At 39.6% G+C, this 24,976-nt stretch overlaps 1 protein-coding gene across 4 annotated transcripts in view; it reads right to left on the bottom strand.

The window, feature by feature from the left end:
* Positions 1-20,023, bottom strand: part of LOC145438663 (tyrosine-protein kinase JAK2-like) — a 32,662-nt gene extending 12,639 nt beyond the window's left edge. Inside the window, exons 1-11 of one of the 4 annotated variants that reach the window (XM_080316015.1) lie at positions 18,252-20,023; positions 14,017-14,150; positions 13,042-13,262; positions 11,362-11,515; positions 9,223-9,437; positions 7,101-7,207; positions 5,739-5,968; positions 4,188-4,301; positions 3,982-4,130; positions 1,611-1,722; positions 1,096-1,303 (exon numbers count right to left, since the gene is read on the bottom strand). In XM_080316015.1, the coding sequence (XP_080172141.1) occupies positions 1,096-1,303; positions 1,611-1,722; positions 3,982-4,130; positions 4,188-4,301; positions 5,739-5,968; positions 7,101-7,207; positions 9,223-9,437; positions 11,362-11,515; positions 13,042-13,262; positions 14,017-14,150; positions 18,252-18,912 (2,305 nt within the window). In that variant the 5' untranslated portion in view covers positions 18,913-20,023. The remainder of the gene's footprint in view (positions 1-1,095; positions 1,304-1,610; positions 1,723-3,981; positions 4,131-4,187; positions 4,302-5,738; positions 5,969-7,100; positions 7,208-9,222; positions 9,438-11,361; positions 11,516-13,041; positions 13,263-14,016; positions 14,151-18,251) is intronic. The other 3 variants (XM_080316016.1, XM_080316017.1, XM_080316018.1) reach the window with 3 other exon arrangements.
* Between the last annotated feature and the right edge of the window lie 4,953 nt (positions 20,024-24,976).

Raw genomic sequence — 24,976 nt, 5'->3', positions numbered from 1 at the left:
AAAGTAAATTCTTCTGGGAATATATGTATGGCACTGCCGAGTGATCTTGGAGAGTGGCTGAGTAGCTATCAGGGCTGTGGAGCAGGGTTGTAACCAAGTCACAAAGCTCCGAGTCACAAGACATTCTCACTTTTATTGTTTTGACTCGAGTCAAGTCGAGTCATTTTCAATTCACCGAAGTCCGAGTCCAAGTCATCGAGCAGAGGTTCGAGTCCGAGTCATGGTATTATGAGTCGAGTCCGAATCCAAATCATTGTGTTGGCTGCTCAGTTTCCAGTTAAAGTCTTATTAAACCTACTCTTATAACTCTGTTTGGTGATATCGAATGGTTCGCATTTATATTATATTAATTTTCCTCACTTTTGACAGTTTCTGGTCGCATTTTCAAGTACCAGTACCAATAGACGTAATCCCAATAGAGTGGTTACTTTACTGTTTTTCGAAATTACAATGAAGTGACGGTGTTGGCCGTCTGAGTCTTGAGTCATATGACTTGGTTCGAGTCATGCGCAATGACTCGAGTCCAAGTCGAGTCAATACGCAGATTGACTCGAGTCGAGTCATTTCCGTATTTTGAGAAAATGACTCGAGTCAAGTCGAGTCATCAAAAAATCGTGACTCGAGTCTGACTCGAGTCGATCCACGACTCGAGTCATTACAACCCTGCTGTGGAGTCGGAGTTTCGTTGATTTTTCTCTTGATGGAACCAGAGTCTAAGAACATTTGTAGCACTCCTTGGAGTCGGAGTTGGGGAATCACATACTGACTGGAGTGGGAGTTTGTAAAAATGCCCTGACTCCTACTCTATGCACGTTACAATCTAACCCAATTGTTACAAAAAAGTTTTTTACGTCTTCGATCCATCACACACTTAATTTATGTCTGTGAGTACAGTGAGTACATGTGTAAAAAATGAAAAGAGGTGTAGTTTTCCGAGTAATTTTAGGATAATGTTGGAATCGGAGTCAGAGTCGGTGAATATAAAATCGCCGGGGTTCGAGTCGGTATATTTAAAACGTCTTGAGTCGGAGTTGGAGTCGGTGCGGTAAAAGGAACCGACTCCACATCCCTGGTATAGCTATGACTTACGCTTACCGATATCGGATGGTTTGACAACGTTTCCCAACGCGTTGCAGATCACATCTCCCAGAATATCGCGAACCCGCTCCCTGTCCGTCTCAGTTTTCTCGATAAATTCCTCGAAGCTGTCAGCTTCGATTTCAGCGTTTTCGCAATCGGTCAAAACGACTCGACCTTCCTCGTTTCGTTCGACGGAGGTGCGGCGAATCGATATCTCATCATTCTGATATATGTTGACTTTTCAGTACATTTATAACTAGAACCCGACGATAATATCGATTCGATATCACACTTTGGAAGAAATATCGGTATAGGCAATTTGAAGTGACGTTACAACTTACAACATGGTAGTAGGGACTCAGATGAATATAATCATAACTGTTAGACTGGGTATATTGGTAGATTTCCTATAGCTCACATGCATTCAGATGCGGCATTTCTACCTTATTTCACGTCCAAACATAGCAATGGTTATTGGTTGTGCAGCTGTTCAAATTAATGCTTTGAAGTTATACATTTAATGCATTTACCTCGAACGTTTTCACGAAGACATCGCACTTTTCAGAGTTATGTGATTTTCTTCGATACGCGCATCCGAATTGGCAAGGATGTTTCTTCAGCGCTTCGTAAAGAAATTTTTCTCTGAAAACAAAAGATATTTGGGCAACACAAACCAAAATCGATGAAAACTGAGCAAGTCAGAGTATATATTCGCCGATTTTAGTTTGGTCTCTCTTATAAGAGTGAAGTAACAACACTGGCAAAACGTTCAGTATCCCCTCAGTGCTAGCAGGAAAAAATCGACTTGGCTAGTCAAAAGGGAACATTATGCTTCATTAGAAAGTGCGAGTGGTATGGAGCGCAGTCACTGAAAGTATGAAGTACGAGAAATCAGGAGATTGAAAAGTGTACCTGAGTGAGTTATATAATCTTAAAAAATATTAGGAAGACACGCTGCAGAATGTGATCTGTCAATAGCCCAACTATGACAACTTACGAAAATGAAATATGCGACATCCCGAATCACAAAGCGTCTATAATGGTGCCACCAAGCTGCATAGTGTATACCCATACGGAATACGACATGAGCAAACTGCATATGCAAGATTAGCAGTAGTTCTTAACTTCACTAAAAGAAACGAAATGATAAGATATGTATATGATTCGGAAAATACATATGCACTGTATATCAGCCCATCAGGGTGTCCGCATAGGCACGACGCACACAATATATGTAGTTAATCACTTGTTTGATTACCATAAGGTCATATGTGAAATCTAGAGGTACATGACACAGCAATATATCAATATTTAAATACAGAACGATTCACAGAATCTTTCGCAAACAAAGTGTATCACACACATATACATGATTTACAGACAGTTGAAGTGGGGTCTCGCGTATACTGTACGGCATGAATCACACGTCATTTTAGACGTCAAACATCGTGAAACTGATAGTATAAGTTAGGAAGGGAACCTTATTGTATTATTATGGAGTAGGCTACAGCTGCGATCACATACTCGTTTTCAGTATGCGCCTATGCAAATGCAAAATGCCAACCAAGCTGGATCGCGTGATGTGTTCTATCGAACAGGTTTTAAATATGGATAACGCATAATCTTAACCGTTGGATTTCCACAAACAGGGCATAAATAGTCCTCGAAACAGACAATAATTTCACTATTGCATCAACAACTTCGGCCCGATGCGCTTAAACTCTATCGAAGTATGATTTCAGATCAGTGTTTATTAAACTTTTTAGCGCTGGTGCTCCTTGAGCTATCGTGAAATATTTCTCGTATACCCCTATTCAGGATCGAACTAGCACTTTGTCACGTCGGCTTTGAAGGCTGGTCCTGGGACCCCATAGGGTTTTCAACATAGCCCATGTGGATTTCAGGGACAGGAGACATTTCAGCGACTGGAGATACTAATCTCGACGGTTTCGCCGTTGTGCTGTGATTTTAGGATCCAAATGTTAATCGCCACCGCCGTTGCAACGAAATGTCACGGGTATTGCCGTGCTCTTGGGCGGGAATTACGGTCAGCGCCGAAATGTCGGAGTGTGATAGTCCCGCCCCAGCAGGTTTTACAGCTCTGGACTAAAGTACCCTAATCGCCCCAAGGCATCATTCTCTCATAATTACGAGAAACAAATCTAGACTTATTTCTTTAACTAATTTTGTATTTTTCACCAATTCCACTGTTATATTTGCAGGAGGAAATGGCATACCAAAATTTAAAGCAAGAATGCTCTTGAAAGGGAATCGCACGAAGCGCGAAGAAAATTTCCAAGCTGAAGAAATCCGACCAATAATATTTTTATGTTAATTTGCAAAGTAACATCGAGGAAGTAATATTGCGCATAATTGCACACTGCATCTCATAACCCCTATACTTTGGTGCTTCCAAGGAGTCCGTGGAGCCCAGTTTAAGAAAATCTGTTTCACATGGTAAGTTTGCTGCTCATCGTCATGTAAAGTGAAGTAATTCCAGTCGAGGTAGTAGTGCAAGTATAGGCACGTTGCCGGCCAACTCTACATACCAACCCAACGTATGGCACTCAATTTCAAGAAGTAAGGCAAAAGAGATTGTATGTAGGACTTGAATTTAATTCCGACATAGAAAGATGAAATACAACAAAAATCAGACAGTTCATATCAACTCAAAGTTCGTTCCCGTAAGCACGAGAATGGAAAATGTCTGTACACCAAGGTTGACTCGTTTCACACAAGGTAGTTCTCCAGTAGCATTTTCAGGTAAACAAGAAATACGACCAGAATCAAAATTAGAGCATAAAAACATTTCAAAAATTAGATTAGAATTGGATTACCGTCATTTCCTTCAACTAGTCCCTCAACTATCAACTAAAATTAACAATAGCAGTTATGCCTTACTTGATCCCCTCGTGAATGAAACACACCTCCCGCAGTTTCGTGTCTTTCATGCACGGAAATTCGCTGTAACGATCCACGACCAGCTTCGAATATTGATTCACGGATTCGAGAAATCTTACGCGGTCGTCGGCACACTCAAATCGAAAACTCTGCACCAAAACATGTGCCGAAATTTCGAAAAAATACATTCATTAAAAGGATTTTACCAATCGATTCCCTAAAATATCGCACAGGAAGATTTTCTTTTCGTCGGACTGGGAGGTTTGCAGCTCGGCAATGTCGTCAAAGCTCAATTCCAGTACGGTGGCTTCGTCGTTCACCTTACGGAAAAAGCCCAATATAAAGGTCACATCAGATATAGAAAGGCTACTCAACTATATTATCAGAAGGGTTGTAATGACTGACTTCAATCGCAATTTTTCGTGGACTCTACCTAACTCGAGTCATTAATACTCAACTCGACTCGAGTCAAATTGTGTATTGACTCGAGACATTTCACTGTATGACTTCATTTAAGTATCGTGTTTTAGGGCCTATACTCGAAAAATAGGATCATAAAATGTCTTTCATTTTTTTGAATGCGGTAAACATATTAACAGTGAGAAAATGAGTATATTGTGAATCCAATCCGAGGCCTTCGATATCATTCAAGACTTTTACAGAAGTGAGTAGAAGCTGGCTTGAAACAGAACACTGAAAAGCGAACACTATGACTCAGACTCGACCCGTTGCACCTTGACTTACATTAGGACTTGACTTTGATGTGAATTGAAAATGACTAGACATGGCTCGAGCCAAATCTATAAAAGTAGAATTGACTTGTGACTCGGAACCTTGCGACTCAGGGAAATAACGAAGCGGTGTATCTTCATGACTGCTAACACTTCCGGACTCACATCAACAGAATGGTAGTCTGACATGAAATATCTTACTGTGCAAACTGACTTTATTCGCCAAATTGCCATGATAGCCTATTGATACGAACATATCGCTGTGTAGAGACGTTTTGTTAGGTTTTATGGTAAAAATAAAAAAGTTGGAGTATAGTAAAGTCAATCAGGGTGACTTCGGAATGTTTGCAAACCATTTTAGACTTGAAGTTGTCAGTCTCAGCAAATTAGTGAGCAGTCGTTAGCAATAGAAATAGCTGGATTTTTTCTCCTAATCTGTCCCTATAAAGGGATTGTAACATCGTCACGGAATCCAGTATCTCATATGAGATACTTAACCACTATTCCAGAATAACTTAATGAGAAGATGAGCTGCTGGATAGAAATGACTAGGCAAGACGTGATATGTTCACTAAAAATATGTTTTTCAATTTTAATGCCATATATGTTGCGATAATATCCGGAATATTTACGCGTTGTTAGTACATTCGCCATCAACCACCACGTATTTATGTGGAAATGGATTTCCGGCGCTCGTTCATATAACATCAAAGGTGCAGATTTTCAAGGCACGAAGACACAGAAGAAATGCATCTGAAGAATTCGTTTTGAACTAAGAAAAGACTATACCCAACTTCTACATATAGTATGATGATATTTTCGAGAAAAGTCATGCTGTTGCGGTTTATTACTAGCCTATGGATAATATTTACACAAAATAGATGACGATTGAACGATAAATGAGCTAAATTTTAAATAAAACTTGTGAGTGGTCCACGGGGGGCGTGACTGTTAGAATGGGGTCCGCTAATACAAAAAGCTTGAGAACCGCTGGTATATAGGCTATATGCGTTTGATACAATATACCTTGATTTGCACTCCATCAACACAGTTATTAGTGCAGTCGAAATCATCGTCCAATCCCAATACGTCCAATCGATCGGTAGCCATCACAACGCCACGTTGGCCATTGATACATACAGCTCCTTCATTACCAGCCAAGGAATACACTTCGCTGTTGAACCGCGTCTCGAGTTTCTCTACGTGATTGATGTAAGCCACGAAGAGAACTTCCTTCTTGACGCTGCCCAGTTGTTCTAAGTGAGAGCGGTGTATGTGGGTTATTAGGTGTTGTCGGCTGCAATAATAAAGACAGTTCGGTGTACACTAGGGCAGACTGCAGCAGACTTCGATAAATAGATAGTTCAAGTTGTCCAATTATGGTTCACTAATGCCGTTAACCAAATGCTAATCTAATTTGTGTTATATTTCTAAGCTCTAATTTTAATGCTAATCTAACTTCTGGTTTACCTAAAAATGCTACAGAACTGTATGTAGTGCGTATCGAGCCAGGCTCGACACACATACATTTGTTGTCCCCGTGCTTACGACAATCTACTCTGATTTGGTATGAGCTGAATTTGATTATTAATGTATTTCTTTCTGGTTCGGAATGAAAAACCAACTTTTGAATGTTAATTCGCAGACTTGAATGATGTACAATTTAAACTAAACAGTATATGCGTGCATACATAAAACAATCAAAATTGATATTAGATATATGCAAGTTATTGTGAGATTCTTGTAGTCTTCGTTAACTTGGATTAGTCAACTTGAATAAATGTTGATTCACAATTCCAACTTCAGCCTTACTGTTTTCATATAGTAAAATTAAGACCTTGTATGTTATTATAGTTTGTGATTTTTATTGCACTTTATTTGATTCTTGTAGGTAAACTCTCGCTTTCTCATTACCTCAACACGCCCACTTGACAATCTGTGCAAACAATGTCATTTACTACTTTCAATTCAGAATAAAATTCTTATACGACAGAGAATGTGGTTTAAACTTCTGAATCCGTCCGCCGCAATATTTTTTGCTTATCATTTGGGGCTTTTGCGAAAAATTATTGCCACACTAAGGTTACATATACTTAAGAATGCAAAAGCCCTGACAAAATTACTAGCATTTCTCCAGTAGAATATATGGCACAAGTTTCTATCCTCGAGAATAATTATCGAGTTCCTAACTTTGATAAATGAACAGTGAACACTATGTCGAGATAAAATCTTAACGCTTCAATGATTTTTTAAGGATATATGCATAACATAGGTCAGCGTGAGCTTAAAAAGCCCAGAATTGGTTGTAAAAGTCACAGCTCTGCAATTGTCGCTATGAGCTCATTACTGACTGTACCATGCTAATCTAAAACAACTGCGAGATAGTACTTATCGCGGTGTCCAGGAGATGAAAAAATCGTTCCCAAAGTATCTTTATGTCCAAGTTCTTCCAAAAGTGATACCATTTGTAGGATTTGAAATCGTTGCACATCGATCTGAACAAATACAGTTCCGGTTCAAATGTGTATCGTAATACGGGATAAAACGTCTCAAAATTCGGAGCTAGAACTACAACTACAACTACCGATATTTCAACACTGGCAACTAGTACTAGAACTAGACATTTTGCAAAATTGGCAACTATAACAAGAACTATGCAGTTTTGAAAATCCGCCACTTCATGGACCTAGAACTAGAGCTACTCACTTTTTAAGATCTACAACTAGAAGTAGAACTAGAACTACTCAGTTTTGAAAATGCGCAATTAGAACTAGAATTAGAACTACTCACTTTCCAAAACTCGCAACTAGAACTAGAACTAGAACTACTCACTTTCTAAAATTCGCAAATATAACAAGAAATAGAACTACTAAAAAACCGTTAGTTAGTTTACTGTCAACTACAGTCATCTCCCGGTTAAGTACGCAACTTGATCCTGAGTAGTTTGTGCGAACTTATGTGGTAGTGCGTACTTAGCAGATATGCAGCCTCAGAGTGAAGATATGCTTGCAGCTATTGTGCACAACGTTTGCATTTCTTTACGTCATGGACGATGCGTTGCCCTTATTCATTTATTGTTGGTGGTTTTCCATGCCATTATTTTCTGCTAAGTGTAGGCTGTAGGGTTCCAGTACAGCCCAAATAATTTGTTGCGTACAATTTGATTTCAAGTAAAGGTAATATTGGAAGTCATTGCCCAGTTGTATTTGCTGTAGGCTACTCTCCGAGTAAAAGAAGTCTTGCCAGAGAGTGTCTCTGGTTGTTTGTGCAATTGCCGCGCGACCACACAAAGCTCCATGCACATTGCACATTGATTGAAAACCTAAATCTCCAGCCTGTATAAAGAATCGGAGATGATCTGTCAAATATCTTAGACCGCGTAAAGCATGGATGGACGTTGACACATGTTGGGAATGGTTTAACGAAATGTTTTATCCTGGAGTAAAAAGAAGAACAGGTTCTCTTGTTGGATGACGCTCTGGAACATTATCCATCCTTTGAACGAAATAACGTCAAAGTGGAATTCTTCCCACCAAACTGTACACTGTACACTGGTTGGAAACAGCCATGTGACATGGAAATCATCGCGGTAATAAAGAAGATAGGTTCAAATATATATATCTCAGGGAGGTTCTGGACTTTTACGAGCTTGACGAGAACTTGAAGGCACACAAGAAAGAGCAGGATAAAAGATTACCCAGAGGAGCAGGGTGTTGCTTATGGGAACCCTGCTCATTTGCTGGATGCTGCTCACTATGTAAAGCAATCATAGAATTTAATATCGGGTGCGTCAGTAAGAAACACAGGCTCCACTACTAACTCTGTTGGATGGGAGCGTTGATGAGGAAGCTAACTTCATGTCTGACATGTCAGAAATTTTGCGCTGTTTCAGGTCTATGGTTATTTCGACTGACAAAGACGGTCTAGAAGGCTTAATGCATGTTGATGACGAGACTAATGAAGAGTATTGACAGGCAATTTTAGGCGACGTGAATGCGGTGTTGGAAACGATACCGACTGAAAATGAGGACACTGATGGTGATATTGGCTGAAGCAACGATTGTGCACAGTCTGTCTAAAACAGCATCGTTTTGCATGGCTTTTGGACAACTTTACAAAAAAGTGGTTGAAGTTGAGGATCAGTTGCTGTGTCCTGCCTTACAGGATCAAGCAGGAGGTGCTTCCGATGATCTCAAAAGCACTTTTGAATGCTTTCAGCGAAAAATGAGACAGGTGATATTGGAAGCCAAGCAGAAAAGAGTGCAAAATATGAATCAGATGACTGTGCGCGTCATGTTTAAGCAGTGAACTAGTGTCTAGTTGACGTTCAACTTTTCCATTTGATCCAGGTAATGTGGTCGCTATTTAAAATAAATAAATTGCTGAAAAAGTTGAACCCAGAATTTGTGAATAATTTTTGCGTACTTATCTGGGATGCGAACTTAAACGGGTGCGTACTTAACCGGGAGGTGACTGATTGTTAGTTTGCACTAGTCTTCGCCAAACTTACTTTGGTAAAATGTCGCGAATGTGCTTGGCTAGACATCGCTTGCTAGATAGCTGGTTTGACAGGCCGGCATCTATCCGCTTTCTCAGCTCGTCTAGCACAGCGAGATACAAAACGTAGTCTCTATCATCGACGTCCTCGTTGCGCAGCGCTACCGGGAGAACGTGTTTCAAAAATCCATCGTTGAGATCAGAGTCTTTCGAAACTTCGACGAAACTCTAAAATGCAAGGTACATGAATATCAAATAACGATGTAATGATGAGCCATACAGCAGAAATAACCATATAGAATTTTTTTAGCTTTACCAAATTGGGTTGGAATTAGAATTATAGTTACTTAATCCAAGTTAAACTACGATTAGAATGATCGATTTCCAAAAAGTTTGCAATTGAACTGCAATCCTAACCAGAACGAAATACCAGTAATCTAAATCTAATCCAATTTATGAAATGCTTCTATGCTGTAATTTTAATTATAGTACATAATTTCTGTATTTTAAATGCTACAGCAGAACTGTATAGTGTGAAAGGACCCTAGCTTGGTGTGCGGACATTTGTCATTCTCATGCTTATGAGCATGAACTCTGATTTGACATGAACTGAACTTGATTCATGGTTCAAGTTTTCGCGAATTCAGTAATTCTGGCTCTAACCTGAAAAAAACTGTGTTTCTAATTCTAATCTAACTTGAGAAAAACTGTACAGTTACAACTGTGATTCTAGTCTAATTTAGGAAAAATTTTGTAGGAATAATTCTAATTCAATATCATTTGGAAAAGCTGAACATTTTGTGGTTTTCCACTGTCCAGGTCTCCTCCATGGATAGATGTATATAACACATAGGCGGAATGTGTATAGAAAATTTGTTGGACAATACATTCCAGGTGCGGTCATATTGTTATATGTTATATTTGTCCCCTTCAGCTCACCAATGTTAAACTGTTATTTGTGTGAGATGTTTTGTTCTTGTAACAGCAGAATGCTCAAACACTTCAAGTTTACAGCTATACTATATAAAAAGGCAATGTGCCGATCCCAACTTCATATTCGAATAGCTTTTACGGTTCCTATATGATTGTGTCAATGGGTTGGGGCTCTATGTATGCTACTAAATAGGCAAGTCAATCAAATACGCGTTTATCTTATTACACCATATGTCACATTTCTGACTTTGTTTACTATAACCGTACAAATGTTTGACTACAACAAGAGATACCCATACCCATAAACGAAATCCTTGTTAAGATACTGACATCCGTTCGAAATATATAGTAATATGTATTATATGTAGTGTTTGGACGAACGACATGTGTACGTTTTATAATTCACCCGGCCGGCGGTGTATTGCATTGACATGTGGTATCTATAGCAGAACCTATAGGCCTATTGTAAATGACCATATATGCTGGTACTAAAATGATTACAAAACAACATCAAAAACAATAGATTAGCAAAATAAAAATCACCACTGATGGAAAATAACTTTTATACTATCAATGCGGTAAGAATGATTCAGAAAGATGTTAGTTTTCACCGTGAAACGGGATGATCGACATGTTTGATAAGACACATATGCCACATTTGCTAAGAAATGCAGTATACATCATGTGCTTCAATTAGATGTTGGATACAAGATTCACCAGCATCATAGCAAGATATACATTGCTAAATGTTACATATCATCGACTGGAAACGTATACTGTTTCATTATACATATACTGTATATTCAACAATTGCAGAATGGTGATATGTCTTTTAGAAGGAATGAATCTCATAGGTTGGAAGAGTATATCACGAGATTATTCAATGATAATTAATACAGTCTATTTGCGTTACAGGCACTGTTGTGCCGTATTCCATCATACGAATAAATATTCATTTGTTTTACTATGAATTAGATCGTCATTACAATGTTTGAACTTTAATATATTTACATCGTGAAAACACCTATCCATCGTTGATTTTTCACGCCATACATTCTCTATTGCACAAACCTGAAGTCTGTAGCCACTAGCCACATTAAAATGTAAATTTCAACAATGCAATATTCAAAAATATGGCATTGGCAGAGTAATGCATTTTAATTAGCACAATGTTGTTACACCCGATATTACCGGTAGGTAGTTTAAATTATAGTCCAACCTGATGAAATTGATGCCTCCGTTGATGGAAAAGATACTTTAGAACATCAAAGCTCATAGGAGGAAAAGCCGCTACTATGTCCTCGTCTTCGTAATTATTATTATTGTTGCCTTCCGAGCTGATTTGCGGAGCAAGAGGGATTGTCACAGTGAATCTAAAAACACAGTTGTAGATATATTAAAATCCAATTGAAAAAACACGAAACACAACACAAAAATAAACATCGTCCTATTCCTATATTGTCTTATTCATATACTCCCTTCGGGTCGGATTATATTAATGATTTAGGCTGTGTCCTAGATTAGCGCAAAGTGGGTGAAATTCGTTGACTAAACCAATAATGTGTGTGTAATGTACATTATATGTCAATTATTGAGTAAACGTGTTGACATAATCATATTTTAAATGTTTTTGCCAACAAAGCCCTACCTCATGTTGAGTGTGGTATGCCTACATCTGCACGGTAAATTCGTGGAGTCGCAACCGCCAGTGAGTATAGACACTAACTGTTACAGTCATATTATTTAGTTTGGTGACAGATATCGGTATTTAATGAATAATGCTGGTTGTAAGGAATATGTGATTCATATTTATATTTTTGCGTAGTTTCACTTCGCAGATTATACTCATAAGTAGCAAAATTGTGCCTAATTCAAAGTACCAGTAAATGTCTGAAGTAAATAGTACAATACATATTCCACGAATTAGATTCATTGAAGTCCCACTCAGCCCGATGCCTCTGATTAGAACGACGGCTAGCAGATGAAACTTAAATAACTATGCGATGTTGCGCGATTGTTACAATAATGAAAACACACCGACAACGCCAGGCGTTAAGCTCGCCCTCGCGACTTGGTTGATTAATGTTTACTTTGCCAAAGTGTCACTGCATACTTCGTACAATGGCGCGGAAAATCCCTACTTTTCCCCCGGTGAACCGTAGGTAACTATAAATAGGTCCAGGACTTTTACTCACCGGAGAATATCAGCAGGAAGTCGAATTTTAGTGAGTGTTTAGCATCAAATATCCGTGACATTTATCAGCAACTGTTACGAAACTAAAGCAGCACAACCGTGTTGACGTGAGTGTTATAATTCGACTGTGGTTGCGTGATTATAGTAATTCAAATGCGGTAAAAAGGCCTGATGTAAAACACTACGATTTCATTTATGAATTGTTCAGCTGGGTACAGTCAAAATAGCCATGCGTCAGGAGTAAGGTAGGGCAAAATCGAATACCTGGACGATTCTATTCTTAATCGAGTATATTGGGCTTCGAGCATCACTCCTTATGATATTATAACAGTTTGGAGGATGTGCGTCCAAATATGTACCATTTACGCGACCACAAAGAACATAATGCCAGTTCTATCAACATTAAGGACAATTTCAACCAAATACCTATTTCATAACACGTTGTGACGATGCTTCGAAAATACGTGGACGAATCAGTTCACGACAACTTAGAAGCTAGGTAAAGGTTCTATTTGAAAATTCCGAAAACTTATTGATGCCGATGCCACTGGAAAGTTGCTTATTCGTTTTACGAATTGGATAGAATGAATCGATTAAATAGATTCTGTTACTACCGGCCGGTGTGTGTCTGTCAGACCTATACAAATCTCATGAATGCATGACCTTCAAGCATGGCTGGATTTCCAATTAAAATAGTAAACATACCTAATCCGCAATTCAAGATCATCCGCGAATCTGGATAATTCAGATAATATAATCCATTTTTCGTTAGTTCCCATCCAAAGTCCAAACATGGCCATGTGAACTGACGCGATCTTACATTGTCGTGTGACTTTTTCTAAAAGTATCCTGGGATCGAATCCGTAGATGAGTGCATCGGTTGAACTTAAAACCAACTTTGGTACTTCGCAGTACATAGGACAAGGCTGTAATAACAAGATAGGTATATATTGACATGCGCACGGAAGGCGGGCAGTTATACTTGTATAATGTATATACAGACATATTTTATTCCCTGAGTGTCAGATTAGAATACTAATAAAGCGAATGATTTACTCTTAGGTAATCTTCTCCTAACTTCAAATCACTCTGCTAGCCTCCAAGTAGCACGGAAGGTACATTCTCATGAAGCTAGTGCTGTGATGACACTCAAATTATACTGCCTACTGGTTACCAACACAATTATGGCGACAGTCACGCGCATATTAATGTGAATAAACTTCATTCCAAATAACTAATGCAGTGGTTCTTACGGTCTACTAACGTGGCGAACCTTTACGCTAGTCTGCAAGTCCTAAACCGTCTCTGAGTCCCAAAAACAAAATCTACGACATTACAATTCTCATACATTACTGGTATTGTAAAAACACAAAAGGAACTGTGCATAAACAACAGTGTAAGAAGAACAAATATATTAAAACACGATGTTCAAACAAGACAACAAGATCTCAACGAATAATTACTACAAATTAGCGTGAACTCTGCTGTGAAAGTCGGGTGCGTGTCTTGACCTCCGGCGAACCCCTGAGACTGGCTCAGCGAAGGCTTGGAGTTCGATTGAATCCCGGGTAAGTACTACTAAACTAATACCACAATAAAACGTGAAAAATCTATCATCAAGGTATCGATACTCCAATAATATATTCGTTTCCATGGAATGATTGTAAACTATATGATTACCTGTTCTTCCGTATAGACTAAAACAGATACTTCTTCAACTCCTTCAGCCGACAAATTCGATCGATCCTGTCGGACAGTATCGTTACTGAGAAGTGGCGTGTCGGCGTGTGGACCATCTTCAACGGGATACGCTGCTTAGAAACAAATTTATGTGCCCTGATAAAAAATTCAAATCCCGTTACCATAGGCGCCGACTTTTATTTTTTTACGAGGTGGCGAAGTCTTGTGACGTCATAATTGCTTCATATAGATGACGTCATCGTCGCACGAAAACGCACTTTACCACATGCCGCTGGTGTACTTGCACAGAGTTAAACTATTCGCGTGACGTTTTAGTATCGGCCCTGCACTCATTAATATCAAACCATGTGGTCGAGTTATTGAATGGAATCTTAAAACGGTACGATCATTCGAAAGTGTACCTGCGGCCAGCGCTACCAGTCCGTCCGGCGGAATGCATCGAACAAAAATCTGAATTTACGTCAATGTTATTCACGCGCAATGCGCCGTGTGCGTAACGTAATACACTACGCACTGGCCTTGCAAGTAACACTACTAACACACGACAACTCTCGAAAACTTCAAGCAGACAATAATGATGATTACAAACGCGAAATCGCGCTGCCAATCAGTAATAGTCTCTTGCGGTTTCTTGCTTCGCGTTGACCAGCTCGCATCGCGGCAATTGTTTGCTGATTAAAACAGCGATATGTGCGGCATTGGTGCATTTCCCGATTTACTTTCGCGAAGCATTTCGGGAGTACATCGGTCAATTCGTAAATTCGGCCGCCAACACATACTAATTGAATTACGTGTTGACGGCTGCACTAATTTCCTTCTACGACCGCAGGTTAGCCACCCCTGGGCTAGAATTAACTTCACTTCCGGGCCCCTGCCGCGATGTTATCAATAGAAATCCACAGTCTATCTAATGCCTAATAGTTTATATATTCGATATTGTTGTTCTCGATACGAGTACATCCAGCAATCAAGTTTATCGGAATGCAGAAGGTTCCCTGTTCAAACGAATCGAATAAAATCAGAATTTGTGCCACCCAGAATCTTGTGATGCATGAATATTTGACAATGACATGGCATGACCTACTGCACGTTAATAATGGAAGGAACACTGAAAATGACTTTGTGCGACAATTTTCGAGCACGAATGTATCAAGTAGATAACAAGAAATATGGATGATGGCAAATGAGAAAGCGTGTATTCTAATTAGCATCGCCACTTCTGGGTTTTGAGTCTGACACCGTATTGAGTAGCTTTCGTCGCGACAATTGTTTACTCATTATATCGGTGAATAAGCTGTATTGCTGCATTTCCGATTAATGTCACTGGCAAAGCCTTGTTAGAGAAACGAATCTGCGGAGAAATGAATTCCAATTTGCAGGCACACACCAACACACCCACCAATTCCGCGCTACGATTTACCAAGACTATGACGAAGCTAGCTAGCTCATGAATGGTTTCGTAAACGAATATGCGCGCACATAATTTGGATTTCAGAAAAGCAGAACGTCTCTTTGGGCACCTGGTCGGGAGAGGAGATCTAGGCTGGTGCTTCTCAGCACACGCTAGGCGCGTCGCCAGTCGAAAAATTAGGGGGATTTGGATTTTTTTAAATTTACCAATATAGCATCAATTCAATTCGGGTCAATTACATGTGTAAATGGCGATCATATAATCTCTTCGTATAGACGATTTTAGGCGTATGATAATCCTGTCAAAGAGTCCGGGAGCGCTGTCAATTAGCGAATCCCTGATCTCTGGTGAACAATAAAATACGCGCGCGTATTACGCAGTCTCGGCGACAGTTTTCGCAAATCAAAATGTCCGAACTTGATGGCACCGATTTCAAGGCTTCGTCGTCTTTCAGAAATCAAGCCAAGATACATATCTTCTGATCGTTACGTTCGAGTATAAGCGGGAATCAATTACGCGCGTTTAAGTCTGTTTGCAGCGATTCGATGTTATTCAGTTTCGCGATGTCGCTTTTTAATCAATATGACATAAAACACTATTTAGCGTAAACTCGACCGTATTGTCTCCAAACCAGCGAGAGATAGAAGCCGAAACCTGAGACGCGATAGTTAGGCCAGCAATGATATATTTCACACCAGGCCTATTTCAGAGGCTATTGTATACGCCCGCGATGAACCAGGCCGAAGCCGCCAATGCAGATGCTATTGCGCAGGCAAGCGATCACATAGTGTGAACTGGGCCTATTACAGATGCGATTGTTTAAGCCTCCGCAGCCGGGCTTGTTCGAGACGCGATAAATCAGGCTAGTGACGACTGCCACGCGCACCGGAATGAATGACCTAATTTCGCGACCATCTCAGCGGAAGATCATCACAGACTCTTCGCGCTAATTGGCAACGCGTTTCTCGCAAATCAACCGCGCGGAACACTGATAACACAATTATTGATTGGCAACTGAATATTAGAGTAAGAATGATCATTTCAAAATGACGGGGTTTGTCGTTTCAAATAGGGAAGTTCGACCCCCGTGGCTAGACTGGCTACGCGCCTGGCACACGCGGGTATCGAAATCGAAGACGTGTCTAACGAGGTCGCATCGATTCGCCTGATTACTAATTACTGGTCACAAATCACTTGGGTGTTTGAACATTTTGTATGAGGTGGCCGCCACCTCGTAAATATGGTCACGAGGTGGCTGCGCCACCTCGTAACCTCGTAAGTCGGCGCCTATGCCCGTTGCTATATGATGCGTTAAAACTATTGGCATCCCACAATTTTAATGCGATGTGATATTGAAAGACACAGAAACAATGTTGGTGAGCGATTAAGAGTGCGATTGTTTTTTGAAATTGCAAAATAGTCTCAAAGTTAGCATTAGGTCATTGCCAAAATTGTTTTACAAAGTCAAATTTTCTTGTAAGCCGAATTTCCTTTGTGTCGTAGAGGTTGCACTGTCTGCGAGCGTCTCATTTTGGGCCTAGGACTGACAGTTCGTACAATTTTTTATAATATCGCCATCTTGTGGTTCTCGTAAATCGTTAAAAGTTTCAATAAATGATTGACTGATCAACTCCCAGAAAATGTAGCAAAGTATCTCTAGTTGTACATCAATAAATTCCGAATTTTTATACAATATTGCGTAACTTAATTGCTTGAGTTCTTCGTAAGTCAAAATTGTCAAAATTGGTCGTTTTAGGTCAAAAAATAATCGCCCCAATGATGAAGCATCATAAAAGAATTGACTAAAGCAGGGTTACACAGCTTACGAGCTACGGTACGAAAGAACTTTTCAGTGTTGAATCTGGACCTTATCTGTCTCATGATTTACTTAGTTTTCGAACAAAACCAAATCAATCGTCCTTTCCGTGCAGCGAATAAACGTTTCCAAACATGAACCCCATGAAGAATGTCCTATTATTTCAAGAAATCGAAAGTCTCATCCGAGGACGCCCAATTGTCATATTTTGTTCGGAATTTGCCGTCTTTTTCAAGAAAAAAAATCTAAAATAGATGTGAAAATTGGACTTCGACGTACCAAACGGTAGGGTTGGCTAAATAAAGCTACCGTACACAAGTCAAACGGATATTCGGGAGTGGCATCTAGAAAATGACATTTTTTAGTCAAGCCACCCACTATAAGCTTTTAAAACGTATATTTACACGGGAGTCAAATCGGAAAAATGACCCTTTTTAGTCAACCCAACAGTATTTTCTAAGTTACCCGAATACTCGTGAGCTACTATACATTTTGTTACTTGTAAAATGTGTCTTCTTTTTCGGTTCTCAAAATATGGTATATGACCTTAACATAGGGTATTTTCGTCCATGGTGCTTGGTGCTTGCCATGGTGCGATCTGTGCATACGCATACCATGAGTGCATGATGTGCATATGCTGCTGGACAAGGAAGGTGCACAAATAGCATAAACTCGAAAACATTGTGTATTCACACCGTGTATCACCCTACCCCCAGGCTTACTCCACGGTACAAATCAAACGGAACATTTTAATTCAAATGATTAAAAACTATGAGCACCAACGAAGCAGCAACAGACCACCAGTTTTATTAATCAGTTCTTTGGTTTGACCTGACCTGTGTTTGAACCCCCGACTTCCCGATCAAGAAGCCGGACGCTCCACGAATACGCTATCTATAGTCGGCGTTTTTTAAAATTAGTCGAGTAACCTGGACTAAAATAAAATGCTAATAATAATAAATTACGCTTAGCATACGAAACCTATACCTGTTGTACCTTCTGTCGATGGCCCACACGGCATAAGGAAAATCATTTCCCCGCCTTCATCATTTCCTCCTATACTGCGAGTAATCGACATACCAGTCGGTGTTACTGATTCGTGGTACGATTCAGTAGATTTCAGGGATGGCCCGTCCGATCTTTGTTTTAAATACTTTGAATTATCTTGTATATCATGTACCGATTGCCGAGATGATGTATCCGAGTGTCTGCTAGTTATGGCTGTGTTACTGACAATCGTTCTTGTATTATCACCATCATAACCAGAACGCCGGGGCATTTCCAGAGCCACCTGGTCGTTAGTATCTGATTCACAAACTTCGTCTTTGCTAGAACTAAATCCAGATGAAGTAGAACTACTAGCTCCTTTTCCTGGACCTCCTTCAATGCAATCGTTAACCGATTCGGCCTGGGAGTAATCTGAGATTCGGTGCGTATCGTTATGCTCCCAGGAATTAGAATCAACCGGTCCTCCTGGATATGGTTTTTCCACATAGTCATCAGCGCCATTCGCCCTAAGAACGTACTCTGCAGGTGTGAAATCGTCCTTTACATTTACCTCGCCGTCCTCGTCTAGTAAAGGCATCTTCTCACTTTGGAGCGATTTGCCCTGCAGTCTAGATGTGAGACGGTCTATGTAACCTGACATGTTGCAAAAGCACAATTTGAAATGATGATTAGAAAGAGTAAGTGTGTATAAACGGCATACGTTCTCAAGATGTATCGCAAATATGCGGATAAATGAATAACTAACGCGAAGCAAACTTATCTATTACTGTCAAATACAATTCTAGATAACAGCATCAACCCTCACATAGATGGATCTGGTAGGCCCTACTATATATCATTCAAGTACGGTTTCGCGACACACAAGCGCTATAAACCACGCCACAATCTCAATATTGACAATGGAGATTCATGGCATCGACAGCGACACTCGTTTCAGCGGAGTCTGACGAAATCTTTGAAGGTATTGTTTGGATTGACAAATACAAGTTGAGAGTTGAGACAAACCCGTGAGGCCGTGATACTTCTATCGCGTGGGAGTTATTAGGCAGCATTCTAACAGGCATTTGGAACTTTGGCACTTCGATAGGATCTCCAAGTGTAACGATTCCAGCGCTCAATAATGAATCGAGATATTTTTCCGGCAATATATGCTATTATTATGGTACGACATCACACACAAGAGATGTGTAGCCTACTATGAGTCATGTTATATTTATAGTCACTTTGGTCACTTCGACGTCGGTATTATTTCGAAGATTTTAGTCAAAAGCACTCCTATACTTTATCTGAGTAGATGTGCTGCGACTTGAAGCAAATCTTAGTTCACACTTTCGATCCTTAAAATGTCAGTCGATGGTTCCGTTAACAATAGTTGGCCTTATTCAAGGTCACATGAGTTAATACTTTGTTTAAATAAGTATCGCTGAATCAATAAAAAACGACTGATATCTATCTTGCTCTGTGAGGACAAAACTACTCGTATGGCCAGTGGCCACCCAATTACGCATGCTATGATAGAGATAGATACAATGTTGTGATACAACGGTTTTCCAGTACTGCATGCTGTGGACCTAACGCAAGGAACCAGACTTGGACAACTAGAAAATTTTCAGCTTTTCCAAATTAGATCAGAATTAGAATTAGAGCTGCACAGTTTTTTCCAAATTAGATTAGAATTAAAATAAGAGCTACCCAGCGTTTTCCAAATTAGATTAGAATTAGAGCTACTCGGTTCTTTTCAAATTAGAATTAGAATTAGAATTACCGAATTCGCAAAAACTTTAATATATACATATAACTATAATCACAGCCACGATCAAGTTATCAGTTCGTATCAATTCACAGTGTATTTCCATAAGCTCGTTTTACACTAGACCAGAGGTCACCAACACGCGGGACACGTGCGGCCGGTGATCTGGTTTTTGATTTTGGCAGAACGCTAGTTAAAGCACTTGAAACGGTGAAATAGATTTGAAAGCGTGGTCACTGGTCAGGCATCGTACGCAGCTCATAGTTTAAAACATAATGAAGGTTATGATCATCATATTTCTTGTTGTATTTGTACTAATTAATAAAATATTACTTCTTTTGTGGTAACCATGACCATCGCCTGTGTTAGTGAGCATGGCGTTGTACTAACGTAAAGTTTTAAAACGTGCTTGCCCAACTGTGTGGCCTATTTTGTCTCGATATTGCAGTCTTGCGCCCGCGGCCTCCACAAAATTTTAAAAGTGGCCCGCAATTCGTTTTGAGTTGGCGACCCCTGCACTATAGAGTTCTCCTGCATGGCTGAAGACTATTTTCGGTGGAGCTGATGTTCCAGTCATGTCTACGGGTTCTCGAGCAGCAGCCTTGAGATGGGGAAAACGATTTTCTCTTTTCCAGTAACTCAAAACATCACAATCCATGCTCTCACTCTCTGCTTCGAAATATTTTTCCACTTCCACTTGTGATCGAAGCTAGAATGTTGATCGCATACTACAAGCTACTATGCCAACATGGATATTATTCGTCACAATAACTACCATGCCCGTACGGTGTAAGTAATGCGATGGTGGTTTGGCACCGGACTTTCTTGCGCGAGAAGGATATTCTTGTTTATTCGCTACAAAATGCCTCGGACAAAGAGGTGTTTTCAGGAAAACAATAAATTAGATTAGAATTAAAATTAGAGCGTATGAACAATTCACAAATTAGATTAGAATAAGAACTAGACTCACTAGAGCATCGAAACATTTTACAAATTAGATTAGAATTAGAATTAGAGCATAGAAGCATTTTACAAATTAGATTAGAATTAGATTACTTTCATTTCGCTCTAATTTAGTGAAATTAGACAAATAGAATTATCTAGTTGTCCAAGTCTGCAAGGAACGTGCGTCTACCACTGCGAGTTGAGTATAATCTACCCAGCAACACATTACGTGGAACTCGGGTTACAACTCTAGCAGGTTATCAGACGACATACGCCTCTTATAATGCACATTGCGCAATGCACTGCACATCCTGCTGCCCTATAGGCTAATTCTCAAATTCGAAATGAAAACATCAGACAAATAACGCAGTGCATCCTATATTCGACTACGAGTATGTAGTAGAGGTCGACCAATATTGATTTTTGCTGGCCGATACATATATTATCGACTCACTCACAAGGACGATGACCGGTAACATATAGGCCGATATTAATATGGAAACGGGAGTGGACCATTTCCCAAAAAATCATATACATTAGGCAAGGTGGCACTTGCACGTGCCACAGAAAGCTGAACAACAAACGAGCAAACTGAAATTAAAAAAAATATATTGCTGAATTTTGCGAATCCATTGATATTTAGGCTAACCCAAACAGCAAAACGTGATACAGAATTGCGGATCAGTCCAGTAGAGGTAGATTGTGATGCAGAAAGCACAGTTTCCCTGCATGTTTACCAGTTCAACTCGTCCTGCAAGCGTAAATCTGTCACATATCGCCGTTTCCGTCGTCAATTTCTTGATATTGAGAACACGGAGCATTGAATTTGCAAAAAATATTTTTGATATAAAATATAGGCCGCGATATCGATAACCGAAAAAGTTCCAAATATCGACGCGGTCGACCTGTAGTCGCTGACAGTTACCACATTTTCGTTGCCGATATCAAGACTTGGACAATAAATTATTCTACTTGTGTCGTTAGACTAATTTGATCGAAATGACAGTAATCTAATTCTAACGTAATTTGTGAAATGTTTCAAATGATCTATTTCTAATCTAATTTCTGGTTTTCCTGAAAATCCTGTACTGCGAAACGCACCAAAGCCATCCGCGCAGACATTTTCTCCCTTCTCATGCTTAGGCCTACAATAAACTCAAACTTGATTCCATTTCAAAGTTTCCGCGAATTGAGGAATTCTAATTTAATCACTAGGGCGATTTTTTTTGACTTAACAAAGGAAAATTTGACATAAAAAAATCAAAATCTTGACTTTTTTTACCTAAACTAACTGAATTTTGACCTAACGTATGCAAATTAGGTGTTTTCCCGTATAATGTTAAAATTGTACCACTTATCTTCATTTCTGGTTGGAACTGGCTGTCCTAACGAAGTAGTTCGGCATGAAAAAATGTTGTTGGCCTAGAAACAGGCAAAGTTTTATATGAGAAAAATAATATTTCAACGAAATATGGCCCTTTGAACAATTCCAGTAGTTACAATACGTATTGATAGAAATAATTAAAATTTGTTGTAGTACAACGAGAGATACTTTCCTACATTCTTGGGTAGAAAGTGCATGTCCTACTAAGAAGCTTGTCAAGAATGGAGAAAGAACGTTCTACAGCAGCAGTTGTTGGCTGACAACACTGAAGTTGTGCGTACGCTGCTGGTGACACACCGTGTTGCTTCATTCTGACAATGTTGTCTACATCACATTTTTCATCATGCGCTTCTTAATATAAGAATGATGCAATGCCCAAGAAGTCTTTCTTCAGTTAGGATATTGCGGTACGTTGACCATAACACTGTGTTTACCTATTTGTTTTATTTGACCATTCATGATTCACTGTGAGTAGAAAATTGGCCGTTTACAACGGTAGGTCTATAAAGTAGGCTACAAGCCAGAAAATATCCAGTGTTGGGATCAAGTCACTACTTTCGAGTCACGAGTCATCGCACATTTTGACTCGAGTCAAGTCGAGTCACGAGTCAAGTCACAATTAAAGTCAAGTGCCGTTTCAAAATATGCGGCAAGATTACGCCATTGCATTTTGCCAGCTGTCTGAAATTCAGATTGAATGGTCATTGATTCTGATCCGATGAACAAATATAGAGGTAACTATGCACGCAAGAAGGCGCTGTATCGTTCACATATACGTAGAACGTATATACGTAAGTAATTGCATATCCTCAATTTATAGCTACCTGCCAAAATAGAGAAACGAATTGATAAGATGTAGTACATTACCGATTTACATATTGATATGATACAATTCGAGCCTGCGCCAATGGTTGAGGAATATATAAACTATATTCGATTTCAATGTCAATAGAGCAAGAGGTTTGGTTTGGGTAAGAACAGAGAACAGAAATGGATATTTTGCTATTAAGTTACTTTACTACGAGTTTACAACGTAAGCTGTAAGCGTCGATCACTGCGTAATTCTGGTCAATTTATTTGTGAGAGGACAATGGAGACTTTGTAAAACACACGATCATTGAATGATTGGTCGCTCTCACGGGTTACACCAGCGTTTAGCGAACAATCCGAACATATGGGAGATACAGTTGTTTTTACCGACACCGATTACTTGAAATTGACTCGTGAATTTTGCTCCGAGTCACGAGTCAATCCACATTTCTGATACGCCAAGTCAAGTCAAGTCAATTTAGCAAAGTGACTCGAGTCATCCCAACACTGAAAATACCAAGTGAAATTTCACCGACAGTGCGAAATCTACGATACAAACGAAATGCAGACGTCAGAAAAAATTTGCATTTGTGACGATTCTGAGAGTTGACCTAACGCTACAATTTTGACAAAATTTGACATGTCAAAAAAATCGCCCTACTAATCAGGATAAGGCTGTGCAAGGATAATCCGAGAATTATCAACGAAAAACTCTAATAACTCCGCTTCTACTAGTCGGAATTGACTCAAATTTGTTTTGCATCGTCTTTGAAGACAGCTCAACAATTTCATGGGGTTGACAGAAAAATTAGAGAATTTTTTTTAATTTATAATAATACATTTAAAATTTCAATTCAAGATTGCACGGCCTTTACTGGTTGGAATTGAGTCAAATTTGGTGTGCATCGTTTTCTTGGACAACCTGACGATTTAGTCCTTAGGCGAGTGAGATTTGGAAAAAAAAGTTTTTTTTTGAACAACCCTACTGTGCACTGTGGTGCTATAATTCTAACTCTAGTCTAATCTGAAACAACATAAAACTGAGCCAGTGTAATTCGAATGCAGTTCGGAGGAGCTGAAAATCTTCTAGCCGAACAACTCTGCCTACATGGCTCATTACTCACTGAATTAGTGAATTTACCTTCAGCTGTCGGGCCGCCTGCACAGCTTGAGTAGGACCGCGTTTCTTTCTCCTGATCTTGACAACGACGTATCAGAACATACGACCCGAACACGCATTAAAAACAACAGCTACTTGAATCCAGTGTACTTTCATTTACAAATGGTGTGACTTGGCTACAAAATAGCGAATTGCAATGGGCGAAACAGCACTAACGCAAGACATATATAATGTCCGTTTTACTCATATTCGTCCGAGAGTGAAGAGTTCACAGAGAGTATCCATATTCTGCTATTAGCGAAGTAGTATCCACGTAGACAAGGTGAGATTGAATTGAGCGAAACATCTCAATTTCCACCGGGCTGTGCACCACATACTCCAGGCATGTACAATCTACAGCAGTGGGCAGTCAGTGGGCTCAGTGGTTCCCAACCTTTTTGGGTGTCGGAGCCGCATTTCATACTTCTGAGTACGTATGGAGCCGCATGAAAACACTCGAGTAAGCTACTTATAACGGAAATTCAGAGGTAGCTAGCCTACCTCCGAATCTTACCATCCAACTAATTCAAAAGCATGCACATTGCACATATACTTCTATGGATCCTATGTCTGCTATTTTAGCATTGATAGACGCTGATTGGCGAGTCCTATACACTGAAATAAACTGAAAATGCATATCATTACTACAACATACT

This window comes from Botryllus schlosseri, chromosome 5 (assembly GCF_051294905.1).
Source record: "Botryllus schlosseri isolate E-star chromosome 5, Bs_hap1, whole genome shotgun sequence".
Lineage (NCBI taxonomy): Eukaryota > Metazoa > Chordata > Ascidiacea > Stolidobranchia > Styelidae > Botryllus > Botryllus schlosseri.
This window is presented reverse-complemented; position numbering and strand designations above follow the sequence as displayed.